The following is a 24,723-nucleotide window of genomic DNA, read 5'->3' as shown; positions in this document are numbered from 1 at the left end:
CATAGGTATGATCGCTGAGTGTTGTATCAAGACCCAATTTCTGCACAAGTGTGTAATTAACAAAGTTGTGTGAGCTGCCAGGGTCTAGAAGAATGTGGATTCTATGGCCATTCACTTCTCCATAAACTTAGAGAAGATCATGAAAGCCAAAAACTTTAGAGTTGAACAGACAATCATAACATGTACTAGGGCGAGAAAATACAGTAATTGACGTACCTTTTAAAGACAACTGGTTAGTTGTCTTTGGCTTGGGTCTTGCGTTGGTCTTTGCACCCTTTTGCTTTGGGCACTCGTTACGCATATGTCCTTTTTCTTCGCAGATGAAGCAACGTCCCTCCTTCTTGAGCTTCAAAGCCTTAAGGAGACGTTTCTTCGCTGGTATCGAAGTTGAATTCTTCGAAGGTTGGTCCGAAGACTTTCCTTTTTCTTCGCAGATGAAGCAACGTCCCTCCTTGAGCTTCAAAGCCTTGAGGAGACGTTTCTTCGCTGGTATCGAAGTTGAATTCTTCGAAGGTTGGTCCGAAGACTTTCCTTCAGTCGTGCTAGCCATTGGTGCGAAGAACTTCCTTTTGTGCAATGGTATGAGTCGGGTAAACCGGCTACGAAGAAACCCAAAAGAGTTGTGGAATCCATCTTCGTAGCTTTCATCCTGTAAGTCCCTAAATTTTTGGAGAGAGACCTTATAAGTGAGGTTCTGCGTCAAAGTAGTAAACCGGGCAACAACATCATAGTCATCCTCCTCCTTGAGGAATTCTTTCTTGAAGACGTCTACGAATTGTGCCCAAGTCGTTGGTTTAGGGTTGAGTTCCTTCCACCAAAGCAAAGCTTTGCCTGAGAGGAAACTTGTTGCCAATTGGATCTTTTTTCCATCGTCGTATGGATGAAATTGAAAATGGACTTGTCACTTATGTAGCCAAGTGTCCACTATCTCTTTGGTACGCTGCTTTTGCTCGCCCCCAAACTGTTCCGGAGTAATATTGGGGCCTAAAGCAGATGCTAAGGTATCCATACCCGAAAGAGTAGATAGGGTAGTGGTCATCAAAGAGATGGAGTTCTGTAAAGCCTGCATCTGCGCGGCGATTTGTGCTTGACGTTCCGAGAAAGAAGCTTTGAGAGCAACTTTAAACTCTTGGAAATCTGATTTTGAAACATAATCATCGAAAAGATCGGCATCGGTGGCTTCCGTACATTCGAGAATGGGCTCCAACTCGGATTCTTGGGTCGACATCTTGAAGAGGGCAAGAGGAGAGAGAATATTTATCTTGCACAAGGAGAGTGCTAGAGAGCTTGAAAGCGTGAGAGATGTGTGGCAAGAAGCCCGCTTAAGGGGAATATATAGGCTTTCCCAAAAGCTAACTTTAGCTTTTGCTCTTGTGTGTTTTTTTTTGGGCTATATATATATATATATATATATATATATATATATATATATATATATATATATATATATATATATATATATATATTCTGTTTTCTTTAAAAAAAGAAAAAGAAAACACTTATAAAGCAATATTGGGTTTTTAAAACCCTTTTACTAAGGTTCAGCAAAAAACGAAAGCAAGGACAAACAAGGCGTGGGTTAAAAAAAAAAAAAACGAAAGCTAAAGCTAAAAAAAAAACACCCACGTGTTGGCTTTTTGCTAAATCTTGCAGGAACCTCAACGCCGCCTTCTTTCACCCGACGGCTGCATGTCTGTCTGTGTGTACCTGCCTACTTACGTGCGAGGATTTGACGCCTGCGCACAACCTGGCCGCCTGCGCTTACAATCGGGGGTCTGTGCTTGCCTGCGCACCAGCGCATGCACACGTACCACCTGCTTGTGAGTACTGGCCCGCCTGCCTGTGAGTACTGTCCTGCTTGCCTGTGTGCTTGATCCCTCCATTGTCTGCGAGTATAGCTGCGTATACAGTCCACGTGCAAACTTCTTCGCACATAAGGGCTGCGCTACCACCATCCAGGCGTTTCTCTCTCTCTCTCTCTCTCTCTCTCTCTCTCTCTCACAAACAACCGACTGTTTTTTTTGTTTTTTCTCTCTTCAAACTGTTCAAACAGTTGCAAAACATACAACCCTTCTTCTTGCTAAGCAAACCAACCCTTAACAATGTTGGGTTTTATGCTGTGTATGCACCCAGAGGAGTGCTAGTGATCATCAGTAGGTTACTGGGGCACTTTTTACTTCAGTTAGTGGAGGTTTTTTCCCCCAGTTTAGTTCATTTTCACTTATATGCAGTTTATAAGTGTTTTGGTCCACCCGGCACATTTATGGCCGGACATGTGAACACTTATCCTTTAGGGGTCACTATCATGTGGCTTGTACTTCACTTTTTTATCATTGAAGAGTACAGCAGTCGTGTTCACTCCTTCACCTTGGTTTCCACGCCTGTTTGCTTTCTGTAAACCCTAACCCTAACCCTGTTTTGTCTTCAATTGGTATTAGAGCCATTGAAGCTTTGCCTTTGCCCATTGCTGTACACATTTATCTTTATCAACTGCCCGTACATCTGACCCGTACATCATACGTACACTGCCTGCGCTCAACACTACCCGTACACCAAGCCTGCGCCGCCTTCAGCTGTACGTGTGCGCCACCTGCCCGTGTCTAGTCGCCTCCATGTGGCCTTCAGCCCATACACCTGTGCGCCAACAGATCTACTCTGCGCCTGCTGCCCGTACCTGGTCGCCTTCAGTCGGGTACTGCATTAGTCAGTACGCCGCCTATAACTTGAGCGCACGTGTACAGCGCACGTGTACTAGCCACCGTACGCCTACGCCTTCAGCGCCAACAGTACTACAAGTCGCCGCCTGCAGACCCGACAGTGCCTACTGTCACTTGCGCAGCCATACGCCTTCAGCGCTGACTGAACCTGCAGTACTGTGGTCGCCTCAGAATCCGTACTGTACCTGCTTGCTTACAGAGGACTGGTTTCGTAAAGTACCTGCACAGTACAACAGTCTACGAGTACATCAATCATCTCTTATCTCAGCTGGCAAGCATTACAGGTTTTGAGTTTTGGGCATTTTTATTTTTCTCTGTGAAAAATATACAGGCACAACAGGCAGTTTTTCTAGCAAGAAAAATATACAGGTTTTTAGCACAGTTTGGGTGCAGCCAATTTGGGCATTTTTGGGGCATTTTGGCATTGTGTACGCCATTTGCTGCTCTACTCAGTCATTGGTGCATTGAGCTGCACATTCAGAGGATTGAGAGTGCAGGCAGATTTGGGTGAACTGTATTCAGTGGAGTACAGTTGTTATCAGGGTTTTTTTGCTATTGGGTTTTTTGGTAAACAGGTACAACTTTGTGCGTAAAGCATAATGGCAAATCAACAGCAAAGTGATGTATTCACATATTTGTCTAAGGAAGACAAATTGGATGGCACGAACTACTCCTTGTGGAGTTTTATGCTGAAAAATGTGCTTGTGGCAAAAGGTCTTTGGGATTTTGTTAGTGGTGATGAACCACGTCCAGGTCCATTGGCTCCAGAGACTCCTCCTCAAGGGGGTGCTCGTGGACGAGGACAACAGGTACAGGCTCCAGGACAGCCATTGCCTGTTCAGAGAACAAATGCTCAAAAGACATGGGATGCCAGGGATGCACAAGCATTGTCACTCATTGCATTGTCAGTTCAGAGGTCCATTATACCTCATATTCGTTCAGCTGGCTCTTCACAGAATGCATGGGTGACTTTGGAGCAAATGTATGCTGCTCGTAATGAGGCTAGGATCTCATTTTTGAAAAGAGAGCTGGAAAATCAGAAAATGAATGAAGGAGATGATATGTCTAGCCACTTAAACAAGCTGCAGGATTTGAGAGAGCAACTCATCAATGTGGATGAGATTATTCCTGAGACACAGCTTGTGTCCACCATCTTGCACTCTTTGCCAAGATCTTACTTGGCTTTCCATACCTCTTTGAACCTCAGCATGAGGAATGCTGTTGAACCCCTCAAGTATCAGGAACTTGTTGCTCTCTTACTACAAGAGGAGCAAATGAGGAAGAATATGAATATGAACACAAATGTTGAACAAGCATTTACTACAGGTCAAAAGGGGAAAGGGAAATCTCAGCCAAAGAGTGCAAATCAAAATTCAGGTGATGGTGGTTCTTCACAGGATACCAAGAAAGGTGATGGACAGCCCAAGAAGAAGGGAAAATGTCATTACTGTAAGAAGCCAGGTCACTACATCACGGAATGTAGGAAGAGGATTGCCAAAGAGAAGGCAAAGGAAGCTGGGATGTCTGTTAATGATGCTCCTAAAGCTCCTCCAGAGACTGCTTCTTTTGTTGAGGACAGGGATTACTGTTTTTTTACATGCAGCTATGATGCCTCTTGGTCTTCACAGGCACTCAGTTTGACAGAGCATGCATGTACTTGGTATTTTGATAGTGGTGCCTCAAAGCATATCACATCTCGCAGGGATTTGTTTAGTCATGTTGGCCCTGCCCCTGTTGGCAAAACTGTTCAGTGTGCCAACAATGCTTCATATCCAGTGTGTGGCATTGGGGAGATTCAGCTTACAGCCATTGATGGCTCCATTCTCCGCCTTACAGATGCCTTATATGTACCAGGGATAAAGAAGAATTTGTTGTCCATTTCTTCTTTAGCACATTGTGGAATGCAAGTCCACTTTGATGATGATAAATGCATGGTCAGAGACAAAGCAAATGCCTTGACCTTGATGCTTACTGGTACATTATGTCATGGACTTTATGAGTTGGATGCATTTCAGCCCGTGGATCAGTCTGCTTATCATGCATTCACTCTTACTCCAGCTATGGTTGATGCGGAGTTATGGCATGCTCGCATGGGGCATGTAAATTTTGGTAGTCTTATGCTTATGCAGCGACATAATATGTTTACAGATCTACCTCTCATGGAGAAGCCTCCAGATCACATTTGTGAAGGATGTATTTTGGGAAAAATGCACAGGTTTTCCTTCCCACGTGATCAGGCTCTAAGAGCAACTGCAAAGTTGCAACTTATACACAGTGATCTTTGTGGACCCATGCAGACGAAGTCATTAGGTGGTTGCTTTTATTTTGCAACATTTATTGATGACTTCTCTCGTATATGCTGGGTCTATCCTTTGACATAGAAATCACAGGTATATGATGCATTTTTGGCCTTTGTAGCACTTGCTGAAACAGAGTCAGGATGCAAGGTGAAGACTCTCCGTTCTGACCGAGGGGGGGAATATATGTCACATGTGCTGAATTCCTTTCTTGGGAGTAGAGGTATAAAACATCAGTATACTACTCCTTACACTCCACAGCAGAATGGGGTTGCAGAAAGGAAAAATCGGTCACTCATGGAGATGGCCAGATGTATGCTGAAGGCAAAAAGACTACCACATATCTTTTGGGTGGAAGCAGTAATGTGTGCTTGTCATATTTTAAATCGATGTCCCACAAAGGCATTGGTTTCTATTACTCCTTTTGAGGCTTGGCATGGCCGCAAGCCTTCTGTATCGCATTTTCGTATCTTTGGGTGTCTTGCATATGCACACATACCCAAAGAGTTGAGGAGGAAGCTTGATGATAAAGCCACAAAATGCATTTTTGTTGGGTATAGCCGTGAGAGCAAGGGCTACAGGTTATATGACCCACTATCCAGGAAGATATTCATCAGTCGGGATGTGATTTTTGATGAAAAATCAGAATTATCCATGGCTGGTTATGAGGCAAATCAGGCTGAAAATGATGTGTTTGAAGGTCTACTACCCATGGAGTTTCATTCCACAGTTGGTGATCCAACTCATGAGAATACTGGACAGCCAGCAAATGATGTAGGTGGTGCAGAAATTCAGCAGCCAAATGAGCCAGAAGCTGAACCAAATATGGGACAGCAGGCACCACAGGTCAGACATATACCTAGATGGTATTTGAGGACATTACAGGACAGCCATTTAGAGGGTCCTCTTGCTGGTCGTACTCGTAGGGAGACAAGGACCAATGAGCATGCACACATCATGGATTTGAATCTGGTTATGGCAGCCAGTTTACAGGATGATGATGAGCCTGATTCATTTGTGGATGCACGAGATAATGTGCATTGGAACAAAGCCATGCAGAATGAGATTGATTCTATTAAAAAGAATCAAACATGGGATTTGGTTGATCTGCCCAAAGGCAAGAAAGCCATTGGTACTAAATGGGTCTATAAGTTGAAAAGACATGCAGATGGATCCATTGACAGGTACAAAGCCCGTCTAGTTGCAAAGGGCTATGCACAGAAGAAGGGCATTGATTATGAGGAGACATTTGCTCCTACATCCCGTATGTCGACACTTAGGTGTGTCATTGCATTGGCTGCACATCGTGGTTGGGTTGTTCACCAGTTGGACATAAAGACTGCATTCCTACATGGGGACCTCGAGGAGGAAGTTTATGTATTTCAGCCCATGGGATTTGCAGAACATGGTCATGAGGGGAAAGTATGCAGGCTGAAAAAGGCCTTGTATGGTTTGAAACAAGCTCCACGAGCTTGGTATGCAAAAATAGATGCTTTTCTACTCACTCAGGGATTTGTGAACAGTCCATCAGAGACCACTTTGTATGTGAAGAAAGAAGAGACAGATCTGCTGGTCATCAGTCTTTATGTGGATGATCTCTTGCTCATGGGATCAAATGATGACAAAATTGCAGCATTTAAAGAGATACTGCAACAGACATTTGACATGTCTGACTTGGGCCTTGTACATTACTATTTGGGCATACAGTTTGTGCGGGATAACAGAGGCATTGGGTTGTTGCAATCACGTTATGTTGCTAAACTTCTGGAGAAGTTTAAATTTCAGGATTGCAAGCCTATTAGTACTCCTATGGAGCCTGGGATGAAACTGTCACTACAAGATGACAGTGTTTCCTTTGATGCCACTACATATGCTCAGGCTGTTGGGTGCCTCATTTACTTGTGTAATACAAGGCCAGATATTCAGTATGCAGTCTCTCAGTTGAGCAGATTCATGCACAGCCCACGGTTGTCACATTGGCAAGCTGTGAAGCGTGTATTCCGTTATTTGCAGGGTACCTTGTCTCTTGGGTTGCTTTATCCTGAGGGGGGTGACATGCAGTTACATGCTTACAGTGATTCAGATTGGGCTGGTGATTTTGATACCAGACATTCCACTAGTGGGAATTGTTTCTTCCTTGGCGCTTCATGCATTTCTTGGCTAAGCAAGAAACAGACCACAGTGGCCACTTCATCTTGTGAGGCAGAGTACAGAGCAGCCTACACTACTACTGTTGAGTGTGTTTGGCTGCGTCGTCTTATGACTGATATGGATATTTCAGTGGAGGAGCCTACACCTATCTATACTGATAGTCAGAGTGCCATTGCTGTGGTCAGGAATCCTGTGTTTCATGCTCGCACGAAACACATTGAGATTCACTATCGGGAGAGACTCCAGGCAGGAGATATCAGTCTGATCTACTGTCCTACAGATCAGAATGTGGCAGACATCTTCACCAAGGCATTACCACGTCCGAAATTTGAAGCATTCTGCAATGCTTTGAATTTGTTTCCTTTTGGTGGATGATGTACAGTGATCACATATCACTCCAGGGGGGTTTGTTGGGTTTTATGCTGTGTATGCACCCAGAGGAGTGCTAGTGATCATCAGTAGGTTACTGGGGCACTTTTTACTTCAGTTAGTGGAGGTTTTTTCCCCCAGTTTAGTTCATTTTCACGTATATGCAGTTTATAAGTGTTTTGGTCCACCCGGCACATTTATGGCCGGACATGTGAACACTTATCCTTTAGGGGTCACTATCATGTGGCTTGTACTTCACTTTTTTATCATTGAAGAGTACAGCAGTCGTGTTCACTCCTTCACCTTGGTTTCCACGCCTGTTTGCTTTCTGTAAACCCTAACCCTAACCCTGTTTTGTCTTCAAACAAGACCAAAACCTTCATCATGGGTTCCTACGATGCAAAGAAACTTGCTGAATTTGAAGAAACAGCAGTATACTCTGAAAAAACAGCAAGCTTCTCGAACTCATACCTTTTCTTCGACCTCTTTTTCTCTACCTACCGACTTGCTCGTTCACTAGGCTTGCTCTGATACCACGGTCAAATCCCCATAGGATCTCCTCGTAGAACGCTCCTGGTACAAGACTCGAAATTTGCAAACAAACCAGACAAAAATGACGGTGGTGCAGGCTTGACTCACTTCCCAACCTTGACAGCCGTGGGCAAGCCCACAAGTCTTGGTTGTCCCCATCGAGCCACGAGCTGAGCTAACTAGATAGACGTACCGACCAATCTCTACCTCGTGACGTCCCATACCGCCACGAAGCTACCCTCGCGGGCCTCGAGACTGCTACCGGCCTCGGTTGCATAAAGCAGGTGCATGTCTGCACTAGATCCAGGCTCCTGACCATAGAGCTCTCACAAAGACACGCGAGACTCTATATCACTAATGACTAACCTTGGCCACCCTTTTATAGGCTCTTGGCCGGTCATCGGGCGTCCACACTTGAGTGCCCGCCCGTCCATACTTGGGTGCCCGCCCGTTAGTCTATCCCTAACTCAGCTCGTCAATCAGCCTGCCTAGTTGCAAGCTTCCCCAACCTCGAAGCTAGTCTTGTGTGCGTGTAGCACACGGTAGATACACACTGTGCACATGACAGTACACTACGTCAACCTCAAATGGGATTATGCACACATGCATAAAATGGAGACAACTTCCATGCTCGAAAGCAAGTTCACACGTGCAAAGCATGACAAACGACATGTTCATGCACAATATGCAGTTGTATTTCATATAATTCACCCATCTTCAAGCATAGCTCCTCGGATATGAAATCTTGTATGGGAGCCTAAGGGCAGATTGCTGCGAGCCTACCAGTCATGGATGACCCCAACTTGGCGTTCCATACCACCAAGCCATTGCCACCCGCTGAGAGCTCTATAGCCATGAGATCTAGTGTACTTCCTTGGTAGCCCCATGCTACCGTTTGGCTCCTTGATCGCATGTCTAATAGGTTACCTTGTGGTCACTTATATAGTAATAACCCTGCTATAAGTGGTATGCTTTTATTTATAACGTTGCCCTGCTTCATTTATAAGCTTTTAGCCATTATTAGCCCTAGGCTATATAGTAATAAGTGACCCCAAGGTCACTTACATAGTAATAACCCCGCTTTAAGTGACTTGCTTTTATTTATAATGCTTTCCTTGTTTATTTATAAGCTTTTAGCCATTATTATTCCTAGGCTATTAATTATAAGCTTTTAGCCAATCTGGACCTCTTCTTGCCTTGTGAATCCTCTAAGTTCCCATGTCCTTGGCTAAGTCTTAACCCTAATCATGGGTTAATCCTAATTCTAATCTTGGATTAGCACACTTCCCTGTCCTAACCCTAGGTCGGTCGGGACGTAACATTCTTCCCTTCTTAATTTAATTTGCGTCCTCGCGAATGACTAAGGAGAACACCCATAAGCACAAACTTGGAGCTGGACATCTGTCCATAGTATGTACTCAGTCCACTGGCATATACCTTTCCCAAAACAAGACTTCAGCTATAAAAAGATCCATCGTGCTTACGAACAATCATAGTACTCTATAAGGAACATTCAATCACAAGCACGATAGTCACAAGAACAACCCAAGCACAGACTTGTAGCACAACACGTTTGTCATACTTTTTTTTTTTCAATTGGCCTTTGGACCAAGTTCCTCTCATAGTTACCAATTTTCACCGCTCATAGGTGGCCGCCTGTAGGCGCTTATTTATCCACTCGTAGGCGATGTCGCCGAGGAAGCACCAAGGGGGGGGGGTTTTGAACCCAAGACCTCTTGGTCCTAGGCAAACACCTTCACCACTTGAGCTCTCACCTCGTTGGCCATGTTTGTCATACCTTGCAATGGTTATCAGTAAATACTAATGTGCTTTACCAAGTCCCAAACTTGTTTTGAGTATTTACACACTAATGTGCGACTTGATCTTTCTCTTTTTCCAACCCATGACTAGGACTAAACGAAGAACATAAATCTTGACTCTTTAGAGTCATCTATTAATCTTTGAATAATCCCTTGGAACATAACCATTCCGGATGTCCATTACTCCATGAGTAGTAACTTGAGTAGCTTAACCTTGAGTAACATATGCCACCCCTTCTCTCACTTCCCTAAACAAGGAAGTATTAAATAATCCACCCTTAAATATGTTCGCAGCGACATCTCTTCGAACAAGCGGGGTTTCACGTGACTCCAAAACTTGGAATCAAAATAACCTCATGGAACATCCATCCACCTTGGAGTATATCTGACCATTGTGACGCACCGGCATATGTCCACAAGGTCAATATAGAATAAGATAAGTGGTCCTAAATCTTTGACTCGCAACCTGGTCTTAGGCACTTAGTCCTAGAGTGAGAAGTTCCAAACTTCTTCTCTCTTTCATGTACAATTTCAATACATCAATATTACTTACAGAGGAGGGGGAGAGTGTGTGAGGAATCACCCTACGATTACAACCAGGAAAGTCCCTTATCATGTTAAAATGCCCAAGCATAGAGTGTCCTAGATAAGAAATCCATGAAGCCTTAGGAGATCCTACATGAGAACACACTCTGGCGTCTCATACCACTAGAGCACATCCCACATAAAACCTCTGTTAAGCGTTTGATCATAGGTGGAATGGCCAACTTTGCCCCCTATATCTTATAGCCTTGAAGCAATCAAATTTCCTTTGAACACTAAGGTCAAACCTTAGGTCAACTTAGAGGATCAATCTAACCTATGCAAAGTCAAGGATCAAAGATACTACCATGTTCACACTCTAATTAGTGTCTTGGATCTTGCAGGTAGCTCCCCAAGTTGTCTACAAGCCATCCGGAAACCTTGGCCCAGGCATCCCAGAGATTGACTATCACCACAAGACTGCCTAACTCAGCATGCCGTCTTGGGTTAAGTCAACACCTAATATGACTGTTAGTGCCATCACCACAAGACTGCCTAACTTAGCGTCCCGTCTTGGGTTAAGTCAACACCTAATATGACTGTGAATGCCATCTGCCACTCAGTGGCTATCCGGTTAACACCAAGGGTTCATGGTGAAGCTTGGTGTGATCTCTTCATCGCTTTCATAGTCACAGGGAATGGGCATTTTTAGACTCGGGAATGTTGGGGATGGCAGCGTCTTCCCGTTCCCATTCCCGTCCCATGTCACTCTATAGTCACAGGGAATGGCCATTCTCAATCTTTTTCGTCCCCGTTCCCTGTCCCCCTTTCGTGTCCCATGTGACTATGATCGCTTTAAAAAGGAACCATCCACTCATGTGGAAAAGTAAGAGCATGCAACAAATTAGATTCCATCACTATTTGGCCAAGACCTAGAAAGGAAAAAAAACAAAAAAACGAATTAGGGGTTTTACAAAAAAGTACCTGAAAACAAGCATCACGGCTTCGGGTCTCTGAAGTCAAGGCTATTGAGCCATTCTTGGGCATGTGTGCCAATTCAAATTCGAATCCCACTGAGTGATAGTCTCCTAACACCACTTCTCCTAACACCACTGACAACCTCATGGTCATTTGCTTGCGAAGGCATGGAGCACCAATCAACTTGGGCTTTGACGGCATCCTTTTTTTTTTTTGAAAAACGATCCTTCTATTAGTTAATGAGAAAACGCCATAAGGCTACAAAGCTCACCTCACAAGGAGGGATAATAAACACAGTGAACACCGGAGCTCCACCCCCTTGGCTGGCCGCTCTCTGGGGGGGGGGCTACCTAGTAGTAAATGCGGGAGGTGAGAAGAGCCAAACTGGAGGCCTGTAGTGCCAAGTGACATCCTCGCCCCTCGCGATGAGGAAAGGGCCAGGCTGCCAAGTGCGGAGGAACGCCTTGCGGCGACCTCTCATGCGATCCGAGTCGCCCTGAAGTTTCCCCCAGTGTCCTCTCAAGGTGTGAATGATGTCCACCCAGAGGGCTTGTATGACCTCCGTCGGTGGAGTCGCCTGGCGGTCTATGGCCTCCCTGCATCGGTCTCTCCATACGTGCCAAGCCGTCATGCTGCTGATCATCTCCCATCTGTGCCCGTCCCCCTCCTGGGAGACTGCCGAAGAGAAGTCTGGCATCGGAACCACCGCCATCGCCCTGTCAGAGACCTGGATGGTCACACTGCCAGGGACGTCCTCGTATCCAAGGGCCGGGCCGCTGTCCGTGGCCCAAGCCACCGCACCCCACGTCGCCATCATCTCACCTGGCGAGCCTACAAAAACCATCCTGAGAGCGCGCTGCCAGACCTGCTGTGCCTGTGGGCAATCCCATAAGCAGTGCCGCTGCGACTCCTGTGCATGGCCGCACTGAGGGCAGGACGCTGGGTGTCTGCCAAAAGCTAGCCAAGCCCCCACAGCCAGTCCTCTATGCGCTGTAAGCCAGAGAAAAAGCGTCACCTTCCGGGGCCGGAAGCTGGCCCAAAGGCGCTGCCAGAAGTCCCTGAGGAAGGCAGGGGAGAGCCCCTGTCGCCGCCAATGCTCGGCCGCCGCCGGGGTGCCCGCTATCCTGTGCCTCTGGATCCGCCGCCCCAGCCTCGCTGTGTATTGAAAAAAGGGGGTGCCTGGGTTGGTAGGGGCCGAGTAGGGATCTCGCCAAAGCCACTCGCCTGGATCCCACTGAAGGCGAATAAGAGGCCTGCTGTCCCAAGCCCATAATCTCCAAGAATAGTCCTCCCCTATCGAGGCCGGTGAGGGGTCTACATGCCACTGTCTCTGATGAAAGCCGACCACCCGCACCCTCTGAAAGATACAACCCTGGAACTCATCCAAATCTAGTCGGGTCCTCTGAAGCTGGCCTCCCTCTCCCACCTCGAAGGTGAGTGGGGCGACTCTCTCTGCTGAGCCGCAGACCGCTAGAAGGACCTCATGCCGAGTAAAGACGCCCATCCACTGTGGAGGTGGAGGGTCCTGTACTGGAGTCCGCCACTCCCGGGGGATGGCCGCCTCAATGTCCTGCCTCATCAACTCTCTGCCCCTCATCCCGCTGAGTCTCCTCTCCTGAACCTCTAGAGGCAGCTGCTGAAAACATATCCAGTCGTCTAGGGACTGGGCTGGGCCGGAGCTCAACGGGCCCCACGACACGCGAGATCGCGATCCAACCATATGACCACTGGGAAGTCGGATCAAGGGGTTCCAGATCAAAGGCTGCCTCAGGCGCTCCTCATCGGTGCCTAGGGGAGTCTGGAAGAGTGACGGCCTCAGATGCTCCCAGGCCTCAGAAGGCTAGCTGCAAAACGCTCCTTGAAGCCAAGGCCCACTCCTCTGGATCGCTGCTCTGTAAATATCCACTTGATGCTGGGGTCCAGGGGCCGCTAAGAGAAGGAGTGCGGCTGAGAATCCTGGAAACAAGAAACTCCTTCCACGGCTCAGCGCCTGGTAGGAGGCCACGAACCACCAACTTGCCAAGCAAAGCTCGGCTCTGACAAATAGGATCAACTATGCCCAGGCCGCCTCTCTCCCTCGGCTGAGTGATCACAGCCCATGCCACCTTGGCCCTGGCGGGCCGCCCGTCGCCACCGGACCAAAGAAAGTTCCTGATGAGCCTCTGCACCTGGCCAATGCACGCCCGAGAGAAGGCCCAGCAAGAAGTGATGTACCACATGGTAGCAAGCAGAACCTGGTTGGCCACAACCACTCGGCCAGCTAGAGATAAACAAGCGGTACTCCAATACAGAAGCTTCTTCCGAATGCTCAGAAGAAGGGGGGCTATCTGCTGCTCCGGAGATATGTCAATGCCCTCATAGCATCCCAAATAGCGCACTGTAGTGCTGGGGGGCAGCCACTGAAACCCATCAACTGGCCTCCAAGTCGGGGGGGGGGGCATAGAACTGACCCACAACCCACACGACTTGTGCCCGTTGATCAAAGCGCCCGAAGCTCTGCAAAACCTGTCCATGGCTGAGGCGAAGCGGCGGAGGTTCTCCTCCCCTCCCTGAAGATAGACAGCAGTGTCATCCGCAAACTCCGAGTCTAGGAGCTCCTCCGAGGTGCGGATGGGAAGCTGGAGGCCCCGCAGACCTGTATCCTGTGCCGTCAAGAAAGTGCTCATGGCCTCCGCCACAAAAAGAAAAAGAAAGGGCGCCAAGGGGCACCCCTGCCGCACCGAGCGCGAGAGCTGGAACCTCTCTCCGCGCACGCCCTGTATCAGCACCTGGCTATGAGCCGATGTGTAGAGTGCAGAGACCCCACGGATCCACTGAGGGGGGAAGCCCATCCTCTCCATAGTGCCTTCCAAGAAGGCCCAGTCCACCCGATCATATGCCTTCTCGAAGTCGAGAAGGAGCACTGCCAGATCCTCCTGCCGAAATCTAGCCAAAGCCGTAGCCTCCCAGAAAGAGAAGATGTTATCCAGGATGCTCCTATCCTGGATGAAGCCTGTCTGCGTGGAGTGGATGATGTCCGGAAGGTGAGGCTGAAGCCGCCTGCTAATCGCCTTAGCTAGGACCTTGTAGGCCGTGCCTAGCAAGGTGATCGGTCTCCACTGTCTAATCTCCAGTCTGTCTCCTCCCTCTTTGGGGATCAAGTGAATCAACCCCTTTGCCATGCTGTCCGGCATGTCTCCCGTCTCCATGATCTCCTGGAATGCCAATCTGAAACCCCTATGCAAGAGACCCCAGTACCTCTGGAAGAAAGCCACTGAGAGACCGTCCTCTCCTGGGCATTTGCCCCGAGGAAGTGCCTGAAGAGCCTCCTCCAGTTCCGTATCCGAGAAGGGGGAGAGAAGGGAGTGCTGCAAATGGGCCGGCACAACCGGTCTCGTGAAGCTCCAGACTGTCGCCCGAGCCTCTCTCACCTTGTCATTTGCTGGCTCAGTAGAGAGCAGATCCTTGTAAAAATCTGTGGCGATCGCCCGAACCCTGGGGGGATCCACCACTACCTGGCCATCAGCCTGCCGAAGACGCCTGAGACCCTCTCGTCTGAAGCGAGGCCCTGTCGCCTCAAAGAAATCTCGAGTCACTTTGTCTCCAGCCTGTGTCCAAAAAGAAACCCGAGCATGGAATCGAACTCCACCCTCCTCTCCTCGATGGATCTGATCTCTGTGCGAGCTGACTCCATCTGCTCTGAAATCCAAGGGCTCGTAGGATCCCTCTCCTGAAGTCTCTGAAGGGAAGCTAGACTCCTCCGCAGGCTCCTCTCCTGCTCTCTGAAAGCCTCCAGACGGTCCAGGGCAGCCTGTCTGAGCATCCTACTGATCTCCTGCAAACCCCTGTCAAGATCGCTGGCTGCCGATCCTCTCCTGAACTGAAGCTCCTGCCAGACCTGCTCAACTCTGGTCGCAATCTCGAGCTCCTCTATGAGACAATCTGGAATCCGGACGCTTTGGCCTCGCTCTCCTCTCGTAGGGTCCTCGATCTGGAGAAGCACTGGAAAGTGGTCTGAAAACGAGGAGCCTGCAAGTATACCCACAGTGCCACCTCTATCGCAAGCCCACTCATCAATGTAAAACCTGTCAATGCGGGAAAGGTTAACTCCTGTGGCCCGTCTATCCGAGCGCGAGAAAGATAAACTCCCCTGCAACCTGCCAAACTCTGAGAGAGTCCACGGATCCTGGCCTCTCACCTGCAGCACTAGTTCCTCCCAGGCAGCGAGCTCCGGCCCATGAATGGTCTCTTGGCTGCCCCCCATCTGTCCTCTGCATCCTCCAGCATGTTGCAATCCCCCCCTAGGCACCAGTGGTCTGCCATGGGGAGGGACTGCCTAATGGTGCTCCAAAACTCAGCTCTCCCGGTCGCCCCATTAGGGGCATGCTTTGACGGCATCCTTGCTTGCGGGATATTGGGTAACACGCTTCTGACCAGCTTGCAGCTGTGCAACTGGTGGTGGATAAAATCCAAGCCATCTTGGTGGCTTTACGTCATAGTAGTAAGGGGATTGTGTGAAACGGGTTTCCTAAAAGTTTAAAACGCGTTTCAAACGGGTTTCGTAAAATCAGCCCCAAGTTTCCTACCTACAGGTTTTTGCATGTACAAAATTTCAAATATATATCGTATAAAATATGTAAATACTCAAAATAACACTAAATGCATAGAATACATAGAAACATCAATTTGAAGCCTACAGTCTTTGAATCACAAATAACAAAAACCATGTAATCATCCATCATCAATGTCAAATGATCATGATTCAAAGACCATGATCCATGATCCATGATCCATGATCCAATCATCCATCATTCCATGCCACACAAAAAAAAAAAACCCATACATGACACTACATAGGTTAAAACTTTTAAGTTTGAAGTGTTCATGTCACATGAATCATGATGAATCAACAGTCATCGCCCAATGCCCATAAACAATACAAAATAAATCAGCCCTAATGAAGGAAAGTGGCACACTGAAATAAAAAAAAACTTTATCAAAAGAGTTGCACAAATTTCAACGTTAGATTTGGGGCAAAAAAAAATGTCAAAAAAAAATTTTCTTGAAAAAAAAACGCGTTTCCTACAAGGAAACGTTTCCATGTTTCCTTCTCTGTAGGAAACGCATTTCCTAACTACTATGCTTTACGTGTTCAAAGTCACCATTGTTGACCGACTTCACGTTGATAGTAAGGTCTTCACTAAGTTATTGCCCACTGATTCCATATAAATACTTACCTCTGAATCCATAAAGTTCCGTCAAACTTGCGTACTTTTCTTGGATAAAGGAGTAGTAAAAGGTGAGGATTTACAGATTGGAAAGAATTGGAAGGTTTAGAGAGGCTTGTAAATCCCGTGTGAACGAGAACCTAATAAAGACCGGCATCTAAACTGTGCTCCGTGCACTTGGAGAGCTTCGCGAGAGATCCTTGAGAGATTTGAAGGCATATAAAACAATGAGAGTATAAGCCTTGTTATATTGGATTAAAAAAAAGCTTCATGTTTTTCTTAAAAAGGTGGCTTTCTGATTTTAATAAAAAGCTTTCTCTCTAGTTTTTTCAAAATTTCTTTGCTTTGTTTATAAAGCATGGTCCTTAGCCTTTTTTTCAACACCCTCCCTCGATTCGAGCTCTGCAAGGCACTGAGGTACGAGGGGGTCGCCCAGGACCACAGATGCCTGAGACATGGATAAAAGTGGCTAGGCACTGTGCGCCTGCTGCCTGGGAGGCTGGGCACTGATGGCTATTAGGTGGTGAGCTACCTGGCACAAGATCAATGCGATGATCTTCCGGTCGTACGGGTGGCAACTCATCAACAAAACAATCATTGTGCTCTTGCAAGAATTTCAGTCTATCATTACTAAGAGTGTTTACATGTACATTATTTTCCTCAACATAATCTCGTACAAAAATCAAGTACGCAAAAACTCTTTTTCATTACTTTCTTAATTTGTACATGATAACTAAATGTCAGCTTTTCCTAAAAATTGTGGCCCCTTGCTTTTCTAATAAATAACACATAATACCTTGGTTTTTTTTAGTTCACCCTTATTCTCTCTCTCTCTCTCTCTCTCTCTCTCTCTCTCTCTCTACTTGCACATCCACGCTTTTCCGCTGCACAACCTGCTGCCCTGGCCTGGCTGCCCGCTGCCCTGTGCAGGTGCTGGGCCTCCTTGTGTGCAGTCCGCCTTGCAGCCCTGGCCTGGGTGCGGACTTGTGCACCCTGCTGCCCTGCTGCCCTGTGCAGTAATCGGTGTGTACAGCACTTGCTGGCCGGTCTGCCAGAGCTTAGGCTGGCTGCCTGTGGGCTGGCCCAGCTGTCCCAATTGGGCTAGCCAAAGGCCCTCGACCTTGGGGCTGTGGCCACTCAGGGCTAGCTGCCGGGGACAAGGCTGCTTTGGACTCGTGCTTGGCCACCTTTAGGTGCAACTATCATGGGGCCTGGCTGCTTCTGCAGGCCATCATCGAAGATCCTGCTGTTGGCTGTGTGGCCTGCTGCACCCACCACCCGGGCTGTGTGCTGGCCTCCTTGTGCTGCTGCTCAGGCTGTGCAGATGCCACTTTTGACCAAGCGCACCTGAGCTTCAGCTCGTGTGTGGGCTACCACGAGGATAGCATGGCCTGATTAGGGTCCTTGCAGATGCGAACCAACCAGCCATCAGATGGGGCAAAAAAATTCTTTCATCCTGCGTGCACACCCTCGTGACAGCACAATCCTGTACGTCCTCCATGCCTCGGTTCAAGCTTTGTTAGATCCTGGCTTTGATACCAATGTAAGGTCTTCACACTACTTGAGCATGGTTTCAATAGACCTGAACATCGAACATGTTGCATGATCGTGATAGACTGTGGCTAGCAACTCACCATCCAGGTATCTGGTACGTCCCAACTGACCTAGGGTCAGGGCTAGGCCCAAGATTAGGGTTAGGGACCAAGGTTAACCCATGATTAGGGTTAAGGCTTAGCCATGGGCCTAGAGACTTCGAGGGTTCACACGTGGGCTAAGGGTGCTAGCAAGAAGAGGTCTAGATTGGCTTAAAGCTTATAATTAATAGCCTAGGACTACTAATGGCTAAAAGCTTATAAATAAAGCAAGAAAACTTTATTATAAGTAAAAGAAGGCCACTTATAGCGGGGTTATTACTATACAAGTGACCTTAGGGTCACCGATTAGGAACAAAATCAAGGAGCCACGCAGTAGCTTGGGGCTACCAAGGAAGTGCACTAGATCTCATGGCCATGCAGCTGTTAGCAGCGGGTGGCAACGGCTTGGTGGTATGGAACACGAAGTTGGGGTCATAAGTGATGACGGGCAAGTTCGCGGGAATCTGACCTCTGGTGCAAGGGTGGTTCGAGGTACCGAACCTACGGTAGGAGGCCAAGGGCTAGCAAGGATGAGGTTTGGATGGGTCAGGTTAATGAAAAGCATACTAGTGGCTAAAAACAACTAAAAGATCAATAATAGAGCTGGGGGTTAATAATTACCAAGTTTGGACTACGGTATCCTCGCAATAGAGACATCTACCGAGCGTGTTGGACCTTAGAGCCAAGAGTAGCTCTAGGTCAAGAGGCACTCCGGTGGTACGTGGAATTGTCTAATGGCAATTTGGACCTCAATCTCAAGGGTGGTTTCCGAAGAAACCAATGGGTTGGAAAGAGTCACTAGCCAATTTCTATCATAATCATCGACCTCAAGTTCGATGCGAATTGTTCTAACTTTAATAGGATTCTCACATGTGTGGCAGGTGGGTCCTATCAGCCCCTACGTCCAGCTAAGACCTAACCTAACTTTGGGTTAGCTTTTCAACCCTAGTAGACGATTCTAGGTTAGCACATCTCCTTGACCCTTGGTCCTTGAATCAATCCTTGAACCATAGTTTATATTGGCCTAGCCCAACTAAGGATGTAACAGAGTCTCAACCATTTAGCAACATCTTGAGAATGTAGCTTGTGCCCATGGATTGACGTGCCTTCTTTCAAGGGTTTGGTGTAGGATTTGCAATAGAACCTTGCATCGTGCCTTGGGAAGTGTCTGAAATCGTGGTTGAGCAATCCGGGTTATTTTTGTTTCCCTTGTGTTATGTAAGTACAAATCTAGCAAATCATTAGATAAATAGTATTGCAAGTCTTGTGGAGTTTGTGCATTATATGTGAGGTGCCTACTTCTTCGTGTTTATGGTCTTCGCATGTATTGTATCTGTGTCTTGTCCCATATAGCGTTGTGCCTTTACAAGCGAAGGAAGCAAGTCTTCTGAATGTGCCATATAAGAATTGGTTTTTACAAGTACAAGCCTTGACAATGGAGATATTTTGTCAAGCTGTTAACTTGTGCTCTCATTCTTTGATCTGTGCAGAATGATTTCAACTTCGTAAAAAGGGATTGGTTTCAAGTGAAGCAAGATGAGTTGGTTGATGGAAATAGGCTAGTAAGTTTATTAGAGAAGGAAGACAATAAGATTTATGTATTGTGGCTTGATGGTTTTGAGCATGGTTCTGTTGCTTATGGCCTTGATTGTGTTGCAGATCATGGGATTGAATCCACCTTTTGGAGTAAAGGGGCAGCTTGCAAATTTATTTATTGATCATGCTCTAAAATTTAGGCCTAAGCTAATAGTGCTGATTGTGCCCAAGGAGACTGAAAAGTAAGTTTTGTTGAATCATCCTCTAAAGTTTACTGATTGTTTTTGAAGGGACTGAAATGTAAGGGTTCATCCTTGAAAAAAACTTTAAGGTCTTTTTCTAAAGAATGTGGGTGTGCTTTCACCTCTCTCTCTCTCTCTCTCTCTCTCTCTCTCTCTCTCCCCCCCCCCCTTCCCTTTTCCTATTGCGAAGGGATGGGACCAGCCCGGAGGGCGTTTGACTTGAAGGGCAAAAGTGCCCTTAACATAGACAGGGAAAAAGTAGTACCCGTTTGGAGTGCACTGGACTGTATTTGACGGGTGAGGGGTTACTGAAATGAATGCTCGGGTTTTGTAAGAATGAGCTTCTTCGTGAAGATGTAAGGATCCACCTTTCTCCTGCTCAATCTTCTGCAACTCAGCAGAAAAGCTTTCCTCTGTTGTGCAATACACGTCAGTGGAAAGCATGCTAAAGGAGCTCATTCCTACCTAGGCTTGCAACACCTAAATTTTGAATGGCTAATTGTGCAAACTCTACTAGCTATACACGAATTTGGCAATTTGTGAAAGATCTTGGCATGGGCAGGCTGCACAGTCATGTGGGCAGCGGGTGCGACAAGCAAGTACCAATGATGATGTGACAGTTGGTACAGTGTACAACAGTAAATTAGGATCTGTTCAGGATTAGGGTATTAGGGTTTCTCAAAATGTAGCAGCTCCATGAGTAGGTGCAGGTAGTAGAAGCTACTAAGATCCAAGCAAGGATCCATTGACCCCCGCGGGCTCTAGTTAAGAGCTAAAAGCTCAACCCAAGGGTGGACCATTCGGATAACCAAATGGTGACATTGAATGCATAATGCGCCACTGTATTGGCCTAAACTCTCATCTTCCAAGCTTGTATTTCGCAAGGTTGGATTAGACATGGGCATGGGTTCCAATTGTGTCTCATTGAAACACCATCATAACCATATGAGATAAATCAAAACCCATAATCTTGATTAAATCCAAATCTTGTGATATTAAGCATGTAAAGAGATAGGTTATTGAGGATTCATGAGATGGTGTGAATTTGCTAGAACTTACTATGACATGTGCATTGTGCCACACTCTTTCCACTATTTTTTTTCTTCCCTAAAGCATAGCTGCAGGCATCAATGAAACAAATCCCTTTGCAAAGCATTGGGTTCTTTGTGATTTTATTGTTATGTACCTGTTGTTAATCATAGGATCAGGTGACCTAGGTCCTAATTTGAAGGTCAGGAGACATAGGGATTAGGAAAAGAAGTTCATTATAAGGATCAAGGCTTATAAGTAATATTCCCATGAGTAATAGCTATTTATAACTTATAAGTGATTAAGTGGGATGAGTCTATAGAGTGGGTTATTGTGGTATTGCATTGTTAGTATGATGGTCAGTACGTGGGCCATGAGCAATAATCACCCTTGCTAGTCCATAAATGGATGTAGACAAGTCTATTGATGGCCACTTTGGGCATATCTTGGTGGTATGGGACACCTACGTTGACTAGTGTGAGTCTGTGTTGATGGGAGCCTTGATCCCTATGCCTGGAGGTGATTCGATGTACTGGATGTATGGCTCGGTTGTGAGCGCGATCTTGTAGAACCTAATTTGAATCAAAGTTGCTTATGTTTGATGTTTAGGGGATCTTGCATAGGGTTGGCCCTTTGACACTTGCTATCAAAGCAACCCTAAACCAATGAGAGGCATAAGCTGAAGCATGGAGCAAGATTTCTGTAAGGTTTTTGATCCGTTTTTTCTTGGGTTTACGCATGAAATAGATATTCTATTGTTTTTGAGTTGATGCATGCTCTAGATGAGGTAGGCGCATTGATGGGTTGTATGTATGAGATTAGAGGGTTCGTAGGAGAAGAGATTAAGTATATAGATGCTTTTTGCATGTGCATGTACGAATGTGTGGGGCGTAGCTAGGTGGTGCTTCTCATGCAAGGATTGTGCAAGCGTTGGTCAGAGAGTTTCTGTTGTACAACAGTTTGGTCGTACAAATGTAGGTGGTTGGAGAAAGGCTTATAGCTGGCGGTCGTACAAGCGCAACAATCTGTATAGCTTTTGTAGCAAGTTGTACAACCACGTGGCACTGTGAAAACAATAGATCGTGTATATCCGTACAATTGGGGCGTGTTAGGCTTGTAGGTGCACACATATATGGATGTAGAGCAAAAAAATAGGGCACCTAGAAAAACCAAGGGATAGTGTTATTTTTGGACACTTACTAAAAGCATACATTATTTACTAAATGCATACATGAGAATTTGGTTTCCTCTTTTAATGATAATAAATGAAAACGTATGCTCTTTAAAAAGCAACTATAAAGAATAGATATCTCCTTCCGAGAGTGGATGATTTCATTGATACAATGCAAGGCGAAATGTAAAAGTATAGATGTGCGGAAAAAGTGCCCTTGGTAAGCCCCTGTCACTACCACATATGTATAATCCTACAAATCGCCATGTAGTGATAGCGTGAACATATACAGGGTAGCAGATCACTCTCCAAAGGAGAGTAAGCCTAAAGCTTTGCGGAAAGCTTCAAACTTTTCTTTAGTCAATGTCTTCATAAACAGATGTGCAATACTGTCATGTGTAGGACAATAGATCAAGCTAATCTCCTCTGCGTGCAACATCTCTCTTACATAGTGATAACGAATCTTACATACTGGATTCCTTGCCACAACATAGCACTCTGATTGCTAGTGAGAAGGGTAGTGGGTTTTTGCTGACACCCACGAAGATATGCCATCAATCTCCTCAACCATACACACTCAACTGTAGTAGTGAAAGCTGCCATGTACTCAGGTTTACAAGATGATGTGGCCACAGTTGGTTGCTTTTTGCTCAACCAGGATATACATGAGCTGCCAAGGAAAAAGCAATTCCCACTTGTGGACACCCTGGTGTCATAATCTCCAGCCCAATCTGAATCATTGTAAGCAAGTAAATAACAATCACTCCCTTGGGATAAAACAATCCAAGATCTTGGGTGCACTGTAAGTACCGAAACACTCGCGTTACAACTTGCCAATGCTTTGATCTTGGGCTGTGCATAAACTTACTCAATTGAGACACCCCATACAGAATGTGGTAGCCCACAACTTGGCTGTAATATGTGCTATCAAAAGGCTCTCCTGCATTATACATGCTTAGCCTAAGTCTGGGTTCTACCGGAGTAGAAATAGGCTTGCAATCCTGAAATTTAAACCTTTCCAACAGCCCCTTTATGTACTTGGACCGTAGTAGAACAATGCCTTTGTCTGTCTACATAAACTGTATGCCCAAATAAAAGTGCAATAGGCCGAGATCTGAGATGTCAAATGTGGCCTCCAAATCAATCTTGAATGCTGCATTTTATCGTCATTTGTCCTAGTGAGTGTCATGTCATTCACATAGAAGATGGCCACAAGCAAATTTCGTCCACCTTGACATAGGTGCAAAAGCTTCATCCTCATAGTCTATGCTCTTTTGTTGTGCATATCCTTTGGCCACGTGTCACAATTGGGCACGTGAATACAAAAACTATTTGCCAATAGACAATATACATTCAGCATCGATCATAGCATGAGCATGTTTCGATACATTTGTCACAAATACCAAGAACATATACATTGTGTAAATACAAAAGACAACCTTGCACATGACACAGTTCTAGGGGTTGAAGTTGGGTTAGTCCTTCCCTGAGGTATCTTTATTACTAGTAGAGTACTCTCTTGTACGAGATGTGGGTGGCCCGAGAGTACATACTCTGCCTGCATCACCAGATTATCCAAATCAATGTAATACAGAATAGAAAAGCAAACCCTTGGTCACCAACCCGTGTAGAGCAGTCAACAACCGCTCTCTCAATTGCCTCGGGGCACCTGTTAGGCGCCTCCATCTGAAATTTATGAGTCAAAACATTGTCCTAGACCATACATTTGGCCATCGCCGTCAAGGACATATTCTTCCTTTCTGCAACACCATTGTGTTGTTGTGTGTATGTACACTGGTGCTTAATGCCTTTTTCAGCCAAGTATGCTTTGAAAGCGTTAGACGTATAATTGTCATCATTTGGCCACCCAATTGGTCCACCCGTGCTTTCTTATCATGTATGTACATTGGATTGGTGTCCATGGCAGTTGTTTATGTTGGGGATTGATGCCACTCATGTGATACTGTAGACTTGGCTTTCCGTTGGGACTTGTGCCTCCGTGTACATGCCTGGAAATGCTTGGTGGATTGGTGTTCCATTGGGTCTGGTACCTCGTGTACTTGCCTGGAGCACGTCTATTTTGGTATAGTCACATGAACGGTGATTGTCCATACCAATGCTGCATTGCATAGCATCTTTATGTGCTTGCTTGCAGTTGAAATTGCATGCTGTTTTCATGCTTGCTTGACCAATGTGTAGTTCCGGGTAAGGGGACGCCCGCCCGTGAACCGTGCGTGTGAAACTGTCTGCTGACATGGTTATGTGGCATGTGACAGGTGGTAAGTATTGGTCATAAACTTGGCCTTAGGAGTTAGCACTAATTTATAAGTGAGTGTGTACACACTTCATTAAGTTTTGGGCGACCAAAACTCACTTATAAATTATGACCAGCTCGGTGTTCACACACACTGATGTCCTGAGGTGGACATAACCGAATGTCCACCGCCCAGACCTTATCCCCTTTGTACAAAGGGAGTAACCAGCCATGTGTCCACTCTAGCTTGCTCCACAAAGCACCT

The 24,723-nt window shown here is 46.3% G+C and overlaps 1 protein-coding gene across 4 annotated transcripts in view; it reads left to right on the top strand.

Moving 5' to 3' along the window:
• The window catches only part of LOC147627761 (protein ENHANCED DOWNY MILDEW 2-like), a 59,770-nt gene that overhangs the window by 24,461 nt on the left and 10,586 nt on the right, over positions 1-24,723 (top strand). For 3 of the 4 annotated variants that reach the window (XM_086814719.1, XM_086814721.1, XM_086814720.1), the window contains exons 17-18: positions 19,717-19,788; positions 19,886-20,004. In XM_086814719.1, coding sequence (XP_086670845.1) covers positions 19,717-19,788; positions 19,886-20,004 — 191 coding nt within the window. The remainder of the gene's footprint in view (positions 1-19,716; positions 19,789-19,885; positions 20,005-24,723) is intronic. The other variant, XM_086814722.1, reaches the window with a different exon arrangement.

This window comes from Cibotium barometz, chromosome 20 (genome assembly GCF_041138505.1).
Source record: "Cibotium barometz isolate CiBa-2024 chromosome 20, ASM4113850v1, whole genome shotgun sequence".
Classification (NCBI taxonomy): Eukaryota; Viridiplantae; Streptophyta; class Polypodiopsida; order Cyatheales; family Cibotiaceae; genus Cibotium; species Cibotium barometz.
Note: the sequence above shows the minus strand (reverse complement) of the source record. Positions and strands in the feature narration are given on the sequence as shown.